This window comes from Leucopleurus acutus (genome assembly GCF_964270905.1).
Source record: "Leucopleurus acutus genome assembly, chromosome: 2".
Taxonomy (NCBI): Eukaryota; Metazoa; Chordata; class Mammalia; order Artiodactyla; family Delphinidae; genus Leucopleurus; species Leucopleurus acutus.
Window position 1 is genome coordinate 124648521 of NC_139143.1, and position 15241 is coordinate 124663761.

Consider the following 15241-nt stretch of genomic DNA (forward strand, 5'->3'; position numbering starts at 1 on the left):
AAAACTTGATTGTCCTTAATCTTCTTCTCTGTTCAAATTCTTTTCCCATGCAAAGCAATGACCACTCTGAAATTTCATCTCTTTCCTCTGACAATACATTTACCTAATCAATTGCTTCCCTCTCAGAATAAAATTTGGATACCATTTTATTCTCTAGGAAAATCGAAGTTATTTCATATGTAACACCTTCCACTTCCTGATTCCCTGATAATTGCAACTTCACCAACTAGTATATACTTCATTACTTTAGAGGAATATTAATTATAGTTGTTATAATAATACAGATAATAATAATGATAATAATTATAGCAACCAATACTTTAATAATGCTTATATGGAAACATGCTTTGTTCTAAGTTATTTACTTTAATTCTCACAAGAACCCTATGAGGTATGTACTGTTATCTCCATTTCACAGATGAGGATACTGAGACTCTGAAAGATTAAATGCCTTGCCCGTGGTCACTCAGTAACAACTGGTAGAACAAAGTTTCATACCCACAGTTTTTCTCCAGAATCCATTCTTCCACAGCTAAGATACTCTCCTGCCTGATGCTATTCTCTGAATCACTCCCCCACCTACCTCCCAAGAAATTAAGCTTTGTCCATTACCTCAGCTTTCCTGGATGTCTCCACATTGGTCCCAGTGTCTCAGCTAACAAATAGGCTGAAGTTTCTGGCCTCCTACAAAATGGGAAAGCATTTTCCATTGACCCTCTATCTCCTTCACCCCAAACTTAATAACTCCTCTTATTTTTTTAAGCTTTTAAAAAATAGATACTATCTATTGCCTTCATCTATAGAAAATGTGGATTTAATTTTCTTATACATGTCTTCCCCTGTGATCCACACACTCCCCCAACTATTCATCCTCCCACACTTCATCAAACTTTGGGTTAAATCAGTTTTCAATGTGTTATACACAGCTGAATCATGAGGCTGAACAATTTGCCTGGTGTTAGTAAATTCCCTTAATTTAGCTTGCTTAGATTTCTATTTATCCATTACTAATTAGTCCCCAAACTTTCTGATAGTACTATAAATCTCCTTATAAAACATTCAAATACATAGGATTATCAGCTAAATTAATGTTCTGGAGACATCCTTGTTAGGCCTCTGTGAACTTGATCCTGTCTGGATGGTCTATCCTTTGCCTTCTGTATAGCTATCAGCCTGGACATCTCTGTCACCATCATCCTGGGCATGCAACTATCCTCTCTCCTGTGTCAGATTCAATGTTTCCTTGAACCAACGATTCCTCTTTCTTGGTTTATCTCTATATTTTGGTGGCATATTCTCCAGTGACTCTTGAGAAAGGTGCCCAGAAAGTCAAGTTTTTGAGCTCTTGCATTATCTTTTTAGCTAAGTATATACTATATTTCTATCTTATCCATACACTTAGATAAATTCCATGGTATAGAGTTATAAATTGTGAATAATTTTTTCTTCAGAATTTTCTAGACCTTGCTCATTTTTTTCTAGCTTTCCAGGTTAACCTGGGGAAGTTGCATGCAATTAATATTTTACTTAAAATTTGCATTCTTTTGCAAGTGATCTGTCTCTTTCTCTCAAACTTTTGAGATCTTATCTTTATTCTCAGGATTCAATCAAAGATGAACCTTGGTGTGGATCTTTCTTTATTAATTGTACTAGGCATTTATGTGAGTCTGTTCAGTCTGAAAATGTATGGTCTTCAGTTTTAGGGAATTTTCTATTATTATTTCTTTGCTAATTTCTTTCTCTCCAGTATCTCTTGTCTCTTCTCTTGTTATTCTTATGTAAATATTGGACTCTCCAGCTGAGCCTCTAAGGTCTTTTTTTTTTTTTTCATTTTAAGTTTTCCTTTACATTTTTTTTTCCTGCTAACATATTTTATTTCTACTTTATACTTAATTATAACAGAGCACCCTTATTTTTTGAACTCTACTTTTGTTTCATAGGTGCAGTATTTCTCTGTGGTAGTATTTATATTTTAAAAAAACCTGTGTTCTACTCCCTACATTATGTTCATGATTTCCTCTGTTTGGCTTGTTGGCTTTTTGTTCTTTGTCTTTCATGGTAGCGTGTGTCCTCGGAGGTCTAGTGGTTCATGGCCATCCATCCATATCTAATAATGAGACATTTGAAAGATGATTGTGTGTTCAGGTGGCTTGTGGCAGTGGTGTGCCTCCCTAGAGAGTTATCATCAGGCTAGTTTCTGGCCATTGCACTGGAAGATCCTGAAGATCACTACCTAAAAGTCATTTCTCTTCGGCCTTTAGTTCCTCAGAAACCTTTTAGTCTCATGCCTAAAGACAGAAGCTCACTGCAAGGATTAGGAGAATAAAAAGACAGTGGTGGGCAATGGTGGGTGCTCAGCATGTAGACAGACCCTCACTTAACCCCTGTTTTTTGAGTGATGCACTCTCAGCTGACTCTAGTTCCTCAATTCTAGAGTCCTTCTGGCTCCTCTAGCTTATCTGTTTGTTTGTTTTTTAACAAGAGTGGGATTGGGTATTTTCCTGGCAGTTTTGGGGCAACTGGATGTAGAGTTTCAATTTTCTTCACATAGCGTGACCTCTTTGAAAAATTTCTTGTCATCTCTCCAGTTTTAGTTCAATCACTGTCTTCCTAGACGTACTCCAATCAAATTGGCCAGTGCTCCAACTATTGATCTAAGTGTTGGATTTTCTATATAGGCCATTAAAGCAACTGTCTAATTGTATTAAAATCATCTAGGCTTCTGTCATCCTTGAGGGCAGATGCTTTATCTTTTCAACTAAGAATCCGTGGCTCCTAGCACAGTGCCTATATTTGATACTCAACTAATATTTTCTTTAATGAATAGTTGTCTGAAGATTTGCATTTGGTTCTGTTTTACTCCACTTATCAATGATTAGTCTTGCATATATTTTTTGACATCTCTTGGTCTCTCAACACAATACCCACTCACAGGGTTCAAGGATCAAATTAAACAAAGTAGGTAAGAAAGCACCTAGTTAACTATAAATTGTTACATAATTGTAAACAGTTTTTATTTCTACAAGACACAAGCATAGGTATACAGCATTCTATGAGTAACTTATTAAAACTTACAGTGCATTAAGTATTGTGTTATGATTAGTTAATATTAATATATGATAAGGAGAACTCTGCTATTTATTGAACAACCTTCCTGTAGTCTATTTGATCAGCCCCTGTCTATCTCTGATCTTACACTCAGTACCCTTTACCTCATTCATTGCTTGAACTGCACTGGCTTCTAGATGTTTCTGGAAGACCTTCATTGAGTCTCACTTCAGAGGTTTTCCATTTTCTATTCATTCTATTCATTTTCTATTCTTGGAACCCTCTGTTCCCAAGTCTTTAAGACTCACACTCTCACTTAATTGAAGTATTTGCTTAAATGTCATTTCCTAGGAAAAGCCTCCTCAAATTACTTCTGTTCTCCTTTCCCTAGCTTATTTATTTTGTTTAATAATATCTTATCTCCTCATTAGAATGTAAGGTCAATAACAGAAACACGGAGCTTCCCTGGTGGCGCAGTGGTTGAGAGTCCGCCTGCCGATGCAGGGGACGCGGGTTCGTGCCCTCGTCCGGGAAGATCCCACATGCCGCGGAGCGGCTGGGCCCGTGAGCCATGGCAGCTGATCCTGTGCGTCCGGAGCCTGTGCTCCACAACGGGAGAGGCCACAGCAGTGAGAGGCCCGCGTACCGCAAAAAAAAAAAAAAAAAAAAAAACGCAAACACTTTTTTTGTTTTGTTCAGTGCTGTATTTTTAGCACCTGGATCAATGACTAATATCTAGTGCATATCCAATAAACATTTATCGAAGATAATGAGATATGTCATGCACCATTCTAAATGACATACATGATCTCAATTGACAATAATTCTCACAAATGCATGACACAGGATTGATAAAATATAGCATGATTGCAGTATAAACTTCAATTTTTTCACACAACAGTAGCATTCACTTATTAGCATTGATTTTATGCTTTACTTTTTAGGCATGGTTTTAATTATATTGCTATGCAAAATGGTATTTTAAATATAACCAAAACGATGTCGTATGTGTAAATTTTTCTCTTTTTCCTGTCAGTAAAATGTCTCTTTTTCAGACCACAGATAAGTATAGGAGTCAATGTGCATTTTGGAACTACTTACCTGACACCATGAATGGCAGCTGGTCTTCGGAGGGCTGTGAGGTGACATACTCAAATGAGACCCACACCTCATGCAGCTGTAACCACCTGACACATTTTGCAATTTTGATGTCTTCTGGTTCTTCTATTGTAAGCCAATTTTCCAATTCATATTTATAAATCTATTTTTTCTTCTTCTTTATGTCATTCAAGAGAATATTTAATTTTTATATGTTTTCTTGGGTATAAATAGCATATTTAATTTACTGATACAATCTCAACATTACCTTTTTTTTAGTCTTTCTTTTCTTACCTGCCTTCTATGACATATCTAGTTTGGATCTTTGGTTATTCTTAGTGTAAAACTTACCTAATCTATAATATCTAGTAGATTGTGTATTAAATATCTATCCATTGACTCTTAGTTTTTAATGCGGCTTTTAAGGACCATTTATACATTTTAAAGTATCATGGACTTCAAGGGCTTTTGCCTTTGTATTGAAAGTTTATTTTTACTGATGACAAATTCATTAAAAATATTTGATACCTGGTCAATAAGTATTAGCACATTCATAACAAATACCATGTTTTAATAATGTAGAACCCCACAAGATTTTTAAACATGAAAAATCTTTCTAAGGTGAATAGCTTCATAATATGTATTTTACATCAGTAATATCTTGCTTTTACATTATATAGGTTTTTATTTTATATCCTTGTATTGGAATCTTTAGATTACAGGCTCATTTCCATACAATACTTAAAATCCATCAAATACATATCATGACTAAATAAATCTGCCTAACCCTAATGTCAGTAACAAAGATGATTTTTTTTCTGAATGTTAAATAAACAAAGATGCCTCTTAAAACCATCTGGTTAGAGCGAAACCATCCTTTCCAATTTCAAAGTCTCGCGACTATACTGTTTTGTTATTCTACATATTCAGCATTTCTGATACCTTTGTTTAATGTGTTTAAATGAATTACTGCATAGAAATTACTTGTTCTTACCACTGATAAAGCTGCTTTAATTAACCATTTTCACATTACAATAATGAATTGCCTTTCTAATATCAAGAAACTGATGGTGATAACATTGTTAAACCATGTACTAATATATGCTATGCTTAGGGAAAAAAATCACTAATTACAGAACTTTTAAAGTGCTACATGATTTATATCAGATTTTCTGAATGTTGAGCATTTTCAAAAGTACAAAATGTTCTCATCTAAATGCACATTTGTATTTTTACATTTTAGGAACAGTTTAATGTTTCACCAAAAAGGGAAGTTCATTATATGTTGTAGTTCCTTTGACGAGCTACTGAGTTATTCTTTTAACAGTTGTATTATTATTTTCCCTTAGGGTATTAAAGATTATAATATTCTTACAAGGATCACTCAACTAGGAATAATTATTTCACTGATTTGCCTTGCCATATGCATTTTTACCTTCTGGTTCTTCAGTGAAATTCAAAGCACCAGGACAACAATTCACAAAAATCTCTGCTGTAGCCTATTCCTTGCTGAACTTGTTTTTCTTGTTGGGATCAATACAAATACTAATAAGGTATGTAGATCTCCCTTACTCTCTATTTTTATTTTCTAAATTTTTACTTTCCTAAATATATATGTCATAGAAACATGAATTGGAATTAAGGGCTTAATGGGGCAAATACACGATATACTTTGTTCTTAAGGTGTTTCTAAGTTTGAGAATGCTAATATATCTGAACAACTTGCTTAGTAATTCCATTAACCACAGTGGCCCTCATTATGATGAACTGCAAAAACTTGTCAACAAACTGAAGAAATAACCTTATTTTGTTTTTTGTTTTGTTTTGGTTTGTTTTTCCGTGGGCGTTAAACAAAAAGAGGGGAGAGAGAGAGAGTTGGAAAAAATGTTTATCTCAAGACAGGGACGGAACACAAAAGTGGCTAAGGTTCATAGGTTGAAATATGATGAATTAGCTCAACCTAGTAAATGCACTTTTCTAACCATTTTCCACCATTATTGATTTAGAGCCTTATCAAATAGTTCCCATCTTGAGCTAGTCTGGGTCATCCTCGAAGCAGACACTAAAGTGGGATAAAACAATATAAATTTATTAAGCGAAATGGCTGTGAGAGAAAACGGGAAGAGAGAGACTTGGAGAGCCATCAGACCAAGATGCAGGCCTGAGCCTGAGTGAAGGAAAGAAAGATGAAAGGATGAGTGAGTAGAAGCGCTTTACACAGCAGTGCAGTTCTAAGGAAAGCCCAGTTTGCCTGTCAAGGAGTCCTTTGAGAAGACCCTCAGCCAAAGTCACCTGGCAGGTCTCTCAAGAACAGGAATGTCTTGCTGTGCTCAGTCAATGGCTGTCAGCACCATCAGGGAATGTGAGCATATCAGTGGCTTTCCTGTAGAGCAACTGCAGCCTGCCCTGCAGCTGGAGACCAGAGAAGTGCATCAACATGGCCACAAAACATTAAATTGCCTCCATATTTCCATTCTTACTAGTCATCTTTCAAGTACTGAGACTAACCATCAGTTATCAAGGTTTTCTTCTGAAGTAGATGCCACAAAGCACCTATTTTAAATAGCCTACAAAAGACTGTAAACTCCGTATGTTTTTGTTGGTTTGTTTGTTTTGCAGTGGTATTTATAACACGTGTCAATTCTGTGTACCTCCCACTATCCTCCAAAGCCCTATTCCTCCTTCAGCTTCACCCCACCATCATCCTCACCACAAAACTATTCGTTAGTGTTTATTTTCAATTCTATTTCACCAGTGTTTATTTTCAATTCTATTTCACCTATCAAATTCTTCCCATTTTAAAGCCGTATTTCAAATCTCACTTCCTCACTGCAGTGGTTCCCAAATTTTAATCACCATCCCCAGCCTTATATAGTACTCTCGAATATATTTTAGTAGGTAATCTCATTATGTTTCAATTATACTCTATTTTATTAAGTGCAGTAAGTATGTAAATGTTGTGTTATCCCACCAGTAATAGATTGTGTTAGTTCTGTTACTACAGAAGTGTATAACTATTACAGTTTGTTATTTCTTATAAACCTAACTCTAGTTCTAAGTGTGAAGTCAATACTAATAAATAATATTTAACTGAAATCCATCTCAAATTTACCTGATAATCTTGTAACTTCAAGTGATCATATAATGGATATTTTTGTAAAATATATCATCATTTGTCTGTTTTGTAACTTCAGTGCCTTCTCTTAATTATTTATAGTGTTTTGTTTAACATAGTATTAGCAGTAATTTTCATTCTTTGAGCATGATTAAGATAAAGGAAAGTAAAGGCAGCTCCAAAACAGAAATCAACTCAAATCATAACAGTTACTGTGAGATAATCATGTGACTAATCCACAATTTATCACATAATATAAGTGTATAAAAAGTATAAATCTCTGGACGAGAACAGCAACTTAGTTCTATTACAGGACTGGTGAATGTTTCACACTGATGAAGCACAATTCTTTTAAATCAGTTGGAAATGGTACAATTTAAAAAACTGACACTTGACAAGGATATTTTAATGTGACCAAGCATTATATGAAATGGCATAATTTATGGAGAAAGTCAAGATTTTATGTTGCAATAATGTTAAAGTACACATTGCTTATGGTTTCTTTCTTTGCTTTCTAGCTCTTCTGTTCCATCATTGCCGGGCTGCTGCATTACTTCTTTTTAGCTGCCTTTGCATGGATGTGCATTGAAGGCATCCACCTCTATCTCATTGTTGTAGGAGTCATCTACAACAAGGGATTTTTGCACAAGAATTTTTATATCTTTGGCTATCTCAGCCCAGCTGTGGTAGTTGGATTTTCAGCATCATTAGGATATAGGTATTATGGCACCACCAAAGTGTAAGTTAAGATGATCTCGTAAATATTTGGAATGCAATTCTGAATAAACTTTGTATATCATTGAAAATTTTGCTTTGTTGAAGTACGTACAAGCATATATGTAGATTTTATCTCTTATTTACTTTTCAGATGTTGGCTTAGCACAGAAAACAACTTTATTTGGAGTTTTATAGGACCAGCATGTCTAATCATCCTTGTAAGTATACATAAAATTGCGGCTAGAATTCAAAAAAAGTTACAGTTTAAGGGTGCTTAAAATTCTCAACAATCAGGCATTACTTTGAGGGGAAAAATAATTTTGAGCACTTTACAATAAATCATTTATTAATACTGGACATATATTGCATCACTATTGAGAAAAAATATACATTTTAAACTCAAAGCTATTATAATTAATTTGGCCCTCTTGGGAGGCTGTATTTTTTCATTACATGTAGAAAAAGCATTTTTCACTTATCAGTAGTATCTCAGCATACCTCAATACTGAGAGAGTGCCAACCAGCTGATAATCTGGCATTTCAGATGTTTACGTTATTTAATCTTTTATCAATGATCAGTGATCTTTGAAGATTAGACTGTCATCTTTATAGTTTTATCATCCTTATGTACCCTGTCATCACGAAAGTGATTTTAAACTAAATTGCGACATCAGAGACAAGAACCCACTATTTCCCATGAGCAGGCAAGTCATGTATTGATAGCCCTATTTCAACTGGGAAGAGGGCCTTTTAATTCTTATTGGAAGTGGTTTCAAACCTACAAATTTGGCAGGTGTTATATGTTCCATTCTAAATAAAGACATTTTTATGTGTCTCCAGAGCATTTCTAAGTGCCGTAAGTTTTCAAAGCCTCTCTGAATATAATAGTCTGTCAATGAATCTGGGAGGTCTGACAAGGCTCTACAATAGAATGAATTGTCAATGGAGGAGTTGTGACAGTATTTTGGACAACTTTGTTCCATATGTTTTGACCATCAGCTAGCTATCTTTTTTGAATTTTTTTCCTCTCCCCATGTGTTTTTTTGGGGTTTTTTTTTTTGTGGTTCGCGGGTCTCTCACTGTTGTGGCCTCTCCCGTTGTGGAGCACAGGCTCCGGACGCGCAGGCTTAGCGGCCATGGCTCACGGGCCCAGCCGCTCCGCAGCATGTGGGATCCTTCCGGACTGGGGCACGAACACGTGTCCCCTGCATCAGCAGGCGGACTCTCAACCACTGCGCTACCAGGGAAGCCCCTCCCCATGTGTTTTTATGGGTGTGAGGAAGCTGCTAAATGGAGAAAGACTTGAAATGCAAAGCAGAGAATTTTCTTCAAGGTTTACCTTTTAATGGTGTGGGTGAAATAAAGTGCATTCAGTAACTGTATTTCCTAATCATCACAGAAAATTGTTTATAATTCTCACAGTGAATCTAGTAATATAAAAAGAAAACATTGGCAAGATTTCAGCTAAAACAGTTTCAGAGTTAGTTTATTTAGAATTCCAAAATTTTCAACCCACATGAGAATAGAGGCTGAATGTGTCCCATCCATATATTTTCAGGCGTTGCCCTGATATGAGTATTTTGTGTGAAAGCACTGTCTAAATTTTCTAATTTTACTGATTCCTTCTCTACGGAGTGGACCATCTCTCATATTGTTTTGTATAAGTGAAAGTTCTTTGGATCAGTGATTCTTAGAGTTTAGAGGAAAGTAGTGGGCTAGAAAGTTCCTGAAAACAGGAAAAATAGGAGCATATTTCTCTAAAGTAAGAAACAGAAAGTGTTCCCTGAAATTATTTTTTTTTTACTTTTGCTTCTATAAGGGAAAAGATAACTTTGGATTATCTTATAGTAAGATGGACAGACTTTAGATGGGCTTATCTAAAAATGAGTCCTGTAAACTTTCCTAGAAGCCTAAATGAACAATGTCACACTGTCCTAGTCTGAAATTAATGAACCAATATATCTTCCATATGGTTTGTGTATGATAATCATTCATTTAACTAGAGGGTCAGGCTACTTAAGAAATGGATAAGGCCTTTCGGTTGAGTCTAAAACTGAATACTGTTTATCTTTTTTATATCTTTGAAAACAGCAGAAATTCTTTAATTATTGAATGAAAGTGAATTCCTTTACTCTAGTGATCTCTGGATTTCTGTGCTAATGCTGGCCTATTATTACTATTACTATTATTATTATTATTGTTATTCAGCTGCATGATACAACATTAAGTAAAAGTTTTCCTGTTGTCCCAGAATAGTATTGCATTCAAAGATAAAGTAAAAGAAATATTGAGCACCCAGACATTTGAAAAAGAGCCACCAATAGTTTGGACCTGACACTTCCCATGGGTCTTTCAAAGAAACAGTAGGACCAGCTGTAGCCCAGTAAGGGGACTAAAGAGTGGGGCTGAGAGGGTCGTGTCTCAGAGTTAGGAGTCCTTGGCCTTTGAGGGAGTGCATTGTTCTCTATGAAAAGCTTTTCCTTACCCTGTCAGTCAAAAAAAAAAGAAAGTACTCCCCCATCTCCATGAAGACAAGTTCAAATTGTGAAGGAGTACTCCAAAAGGTCTGTAAAGAATGGAATCAGAAATAATAAGAGTAAAACTCTCATCTTGATCCCGGATTGATGTGACTGTGGAATTTTCATGTCTCCTTGATATACAAGAGCAATATATGAACAATTTTTATGACAGCTTGACATATGTCCCCTGACTTTGGGTCAAGTGTGAACATAGAGCCTAGACTTGCTTTTAGTTTTCTGCAGGCTGCATGCTTATTGGACTATCCCCTTGACAGCAGGGAGGAAAAGGATTATTATAGAGTGTGCCTGGGAATAAAATGACGGGGCGAACGCACAAAGGCTTCAGCTATCCTATAAGCACAAAAAAGTTAGAGAGGGGAAGAAAAGTTGTAGTGCTGCCCAGAAGGTTGTCAGCTCAAGTGAAGTAATACACAGCAAGAAAATAGGCTGAGCACAGGTGATGTTGAACGGTGGCGTGGCTGGCCCTCTCTGAAAAATGGAAGGGGCCAAGATGGAAATGAAATACTATAAACACTAAAAAAAATCACATATACCATCTAAGTGTAAGCCATCACATAAGCCAATTAGAGCCATAGAGCCCTATGCCATAGAGCGGCCAGTATAATGTGTGTGTGTGTGTGTGTGTGTGTGTGTGTGTGTGTGTGTCTGTATACATATATATAAGCATAGGTCCTAATTTTTTAAATATTGGTGAAGATGTGACAGCATTTGTTTAATTATAGCAAGATATTATTATGATAACCGTGCTTATACATGGAATTTGTTAAAAGTCTCTAGTACACTCTGCTGGAAAACGTTAACTGAAATGAAACAAAGTGTGAAATGTCTTAAAGAGAAGCAATAGAAATTTAATAGAATAAATAGTATTTACTTTCCAGAATAAAGATAAAAAAGTAAGTGAACCTTCAAATTTAAATAGATAATTAGTGGTGACTTTGTTATGCCTGGCTTTAAATGAGAGATAAAATTGCTTTCTCAGCTTTCTCTGAATAAATCTGGGAAGACTTGTACTTGGAAAAGACATTTTTATCGAACAACTGGCAAAGGGTTTAATTCTTACATGGAATCCTTGCATTTCTTCTGTAGAGTAAGAACCAATTCCCAGTAAATGATATTTGCTTGTTTTTATGAATGGAGCCCTGGGGCATGTCTGGTTTGGAGTTATAATGATGATGCCTTTAAGATAATATGTAAATGAATAAGCACTGAATTAGTTCGCACTGGTGGCTTTTTCTACCCCTAGATATGTTGTTTCAAAGGAAGATTCAAGCTTTCAATCTACTCTGTTAAGTGTTAACTACTTAGGTATTTGAGCAGCAACATTTTCGGCATTGATCAAATAAAAGTACTCCTCAGGTGTTTACTCATTAATATTAAGGATCTCTTAGAATTCTGAAGTGTGAACCACTGACCCCACTGATTCTATCTACGAATCACTACATTTAGAATGTTAAGATTATAACTATACATGAAAAGACCTAGCCATGCTTTTGAAAGATTGAGCTGTACAAGAAAGAGATTTCTAAATCTTTGTAAAGCAAGCTGCAAACTGAAGATAATTTACATAATTTATTTCTTTTCTTCAGTATTTTTAATCTTTCATGCTGAATTCTTTCAACTAAAACTGTGCAAATGATTAGATTCAAGTACACAAATATAAAGAAGAGTTTGTGAAAATAATTTAACTTTTAAGTAGAAATTGAAGTTTCTCATAGATATGTTCAGTATTGAAGAATTTAATTTGCTGGATTGAGGCAAATGCTAATTAAGCTGTGTCCAAATAAGGCATTTTCTTTAAAAAATGAGAACTTTAATTTCAATTTAAATCACAACTCTTATAATTCAGTGTTTCTATATTGCTCCTTTACCCATGTCTTTTTAGGTTGCCCAGAATTCCACTCAGTTTTTTGTGATGGTCTCCTCTAATTGTTCTAAATTGTGTCTACAATCTCTTAATTCCCTTTCACTAGGAAATAACTATTAAAACCTACTCAAAACTGAATTCCTCACATAAGCCTTATAAGACAGACCATGTCTATGTATATTTATTATTATGTGATGTATTCTTATTACTTTTTTTAAATTTCGCAAATTGCCCAAGCTTGAAAGAAATGCAAATATTACAAGACTATGTAAAGTAAAAAGTGAACATTTCAAAACATACTCATATTCTTCATGACTGACTACTCTTTTGCTTAATATTTACTTTGTATCTTTCCAGACCTTTGCTATGCATACAGACACACACACAAATACATATATACCACACATAAATATGCATATACATATGTATAAATGTAAGCAAGAAATTTGATTATAAATTCAAATAACCCAAATTATTTATAACCTGCAATGTATCATATTCATCCTTCCTTGTTAGAACATACAATTCTACTATTTTTTATCATTGCATATTATGAGTATGATCTAATTTATTTAATCACTTTCTTATTGATTTTCTTCTTACAAATAATACTGCAAGAGAATCGTTTCAATACAGTTACATATACCCATTATATAAATTTGTTATGAAGTGCTTTTTAGAAGTATAATGTACAGCACAGGGAATATAGTCAATAATATTATAATAACTTTGTATAGTACATAATGTATAAAAATATCAAATCACTCTGTTGTACACCTGAAACTAATGTAATATTGTAAGTCAACTAAACTTCAATTTTTAAAAAAGGTACAAATGCAAGTAGAGGCAGATTTTTAAATTTCCAAATTGCCTCCGAAACACTTACTTCAATTGATACTTCCATTGACAATATATAAGAATGTCTGTTTTCTGACATTTTTGCCAACACTAGATAATTTTATCTACTGTGGTGTCTAATGGCTAAATAGGAATATATAAACTGAAAGGAAGAATTATGATAGACCAAGATTCTGCAACAGTGGCATCATTAACACATAGGACCAAATCTGTGTTGTGGCACCTGTGCTGTATGGAAGTTTAGCTGCATCTCTGACTTCTATCATCACCACTAGCTCCACCATCACCACCTGGGTATGACAACCAAAACTGTCTCTGGACACAACCAAATGTCCCATGGGGGGCAATACTCCTAAATCTCTTGACTGGGAGCTACTAGTGTAGACTTGGTTTTTAAGTATCTTTTATAGGAGTGCATTTGCAGCTTTCTTTAAATGGCACAAATATAAGGAAGAGAATTAAAATCATAGTTTGGGCAATGTCCTTTAGATGACCCCATTGAAGTTATATTAGAAACACTATTCATTGTAAATTTTAAATTGTGGATAACAATTTTAATTACATGGATAACATTTTAATTACATGTGTTAATTTAATGGCATCATATTTGTTAGATGCATCTTTAGTGACCTCTGTGGTTCAAGGCACTTCAGTATTCTACCCTTTTCTCCATATTATGTATTAATAAGAACTTCAGAGCCTATAACATTTAGCTACTTTTTCATATTATTCTGACCTTCTTGAAACAGGTAGCTGGAATTTTAAAAAAGGAAAAGTGGTGCTAAAAAAGAACTTAACATAAATAATACATTTGTAGTTTCCTATGTATTCCCATTCATGGGAGTTATATTCTTATCAGAAATACCTTCACAGATAATCTTCTTGGAACTTGTTCTAAAAAATTTCATAAAATTTGAATAACTTCATAAAACTTATCAATCCAAAAAAATATCGAAAAAGAAACCCCTTGGGTCTCTCAAGCCCAATAAGAAATAACCAGCTCACTTAGAATTTCACCAGCCAAGGTGAAATTCATCCCTGGTATTTTCGTATAAATGCAGCTTTACATTGAGGGATGTTACATAATGAAATGGTGAGAGGGAAACACTAGGGATGTTGGTAGAGCAAGACAGTCAATTAGAATTATTGTTCACTTTATGTTTGTGTAGTCTTTTAATCTTTACAAAACCCTTTTAGCATCTCAGTTAATCTTCCCAAAAGCTTCAGTAATACATCGAAATTAAGGTAGGAATAGCATGTAATAAGAGATAATGTTTTACTAGATTTTCACTAGATCTAGTAACTATAATCTTGACTTATCTATTTATAAATACCTATGGGGGTTCTACTATTTATAGCTTTTTAAAGAAGTGTACCAATTCCTTGAGAACTGGTTAAACTAAAGCTAATTATGTACATTCTTATGTAGCTAACAGATGAAATCTTCAAGCTACTACTCAGCAAGAATAAATAAAAATCCTTAACCTTAGCCAAGAGCACACTACATATTCTGATCATTCTTCTACTTCTGCTCATCCTCTTAGTGTAACACAGCATCCTTACCCAAGTTGGTCTGCAACAAGAGTGAGCCCTTATTTGAATCAGTCTTTGTTAGCATTTGCTGAGCTCTTGTTCTACACATCTGAAAATATTTAATCTTCCCTGTAAGTATGTATCATGTCCCTCTGTCCCCTTCAGTACTCTCTGCAAAATATAAACTACTCATTCTGAGAGAATGGACTATCTGCGTGGCTCTGTCTTGATTTCTGTTTCTCATATAAAAATGTGTCTAGTTTCAGGGCTTCCCAAGAAAGGAACATTTAACAATTCCTTCTGATGAAAAAAACATGCCTTCTGATGGTTTCTGTTCAAAAAGAGAGCCCAAGTTGTTCAGTGTTAGTGCACAACCTTTATTCATTAGAGATTCATTCATACTCATTTGGGTAAGAGCCACCATTTTGACTGTATTTCAAATAAGTGGGAATTTATTTTAAGGCTTAT

General features: G+C 34.7%; 1 protein-coding gene across 3 annotated transcripts in view; it reads left to right on the top strand.

Moving 5' to 3' along the window:
• ADGRL4 (adhesion G protein-coupled receptor L4) overlaps positions 1–15241 on the top strand; it is a 126143-nt gene that overhangs the window by 90406 nt on the left and 20496 nt on the right. For all 3 annotated transcript variants that reach the window (XM_082833985.1, XM_082833983.1, XM_082833984.1), the window contains 4 exons: positions 4104–4277; positions 5496–5699; positions 7780–8000; positions 8130–8196. In XM_082833985.1, the coding sequence (XP_082690111.1) occupies positions 4104–4277; positions 5496–5699; positions 7780–8000; positions 8130–8196 (666 nt within the window). The remainder of the gene's footprint in view (positions 1–4103; positions 4278–5495; positions 5700–7779; positions 8001–8129; positions 8197–15241) is intronic.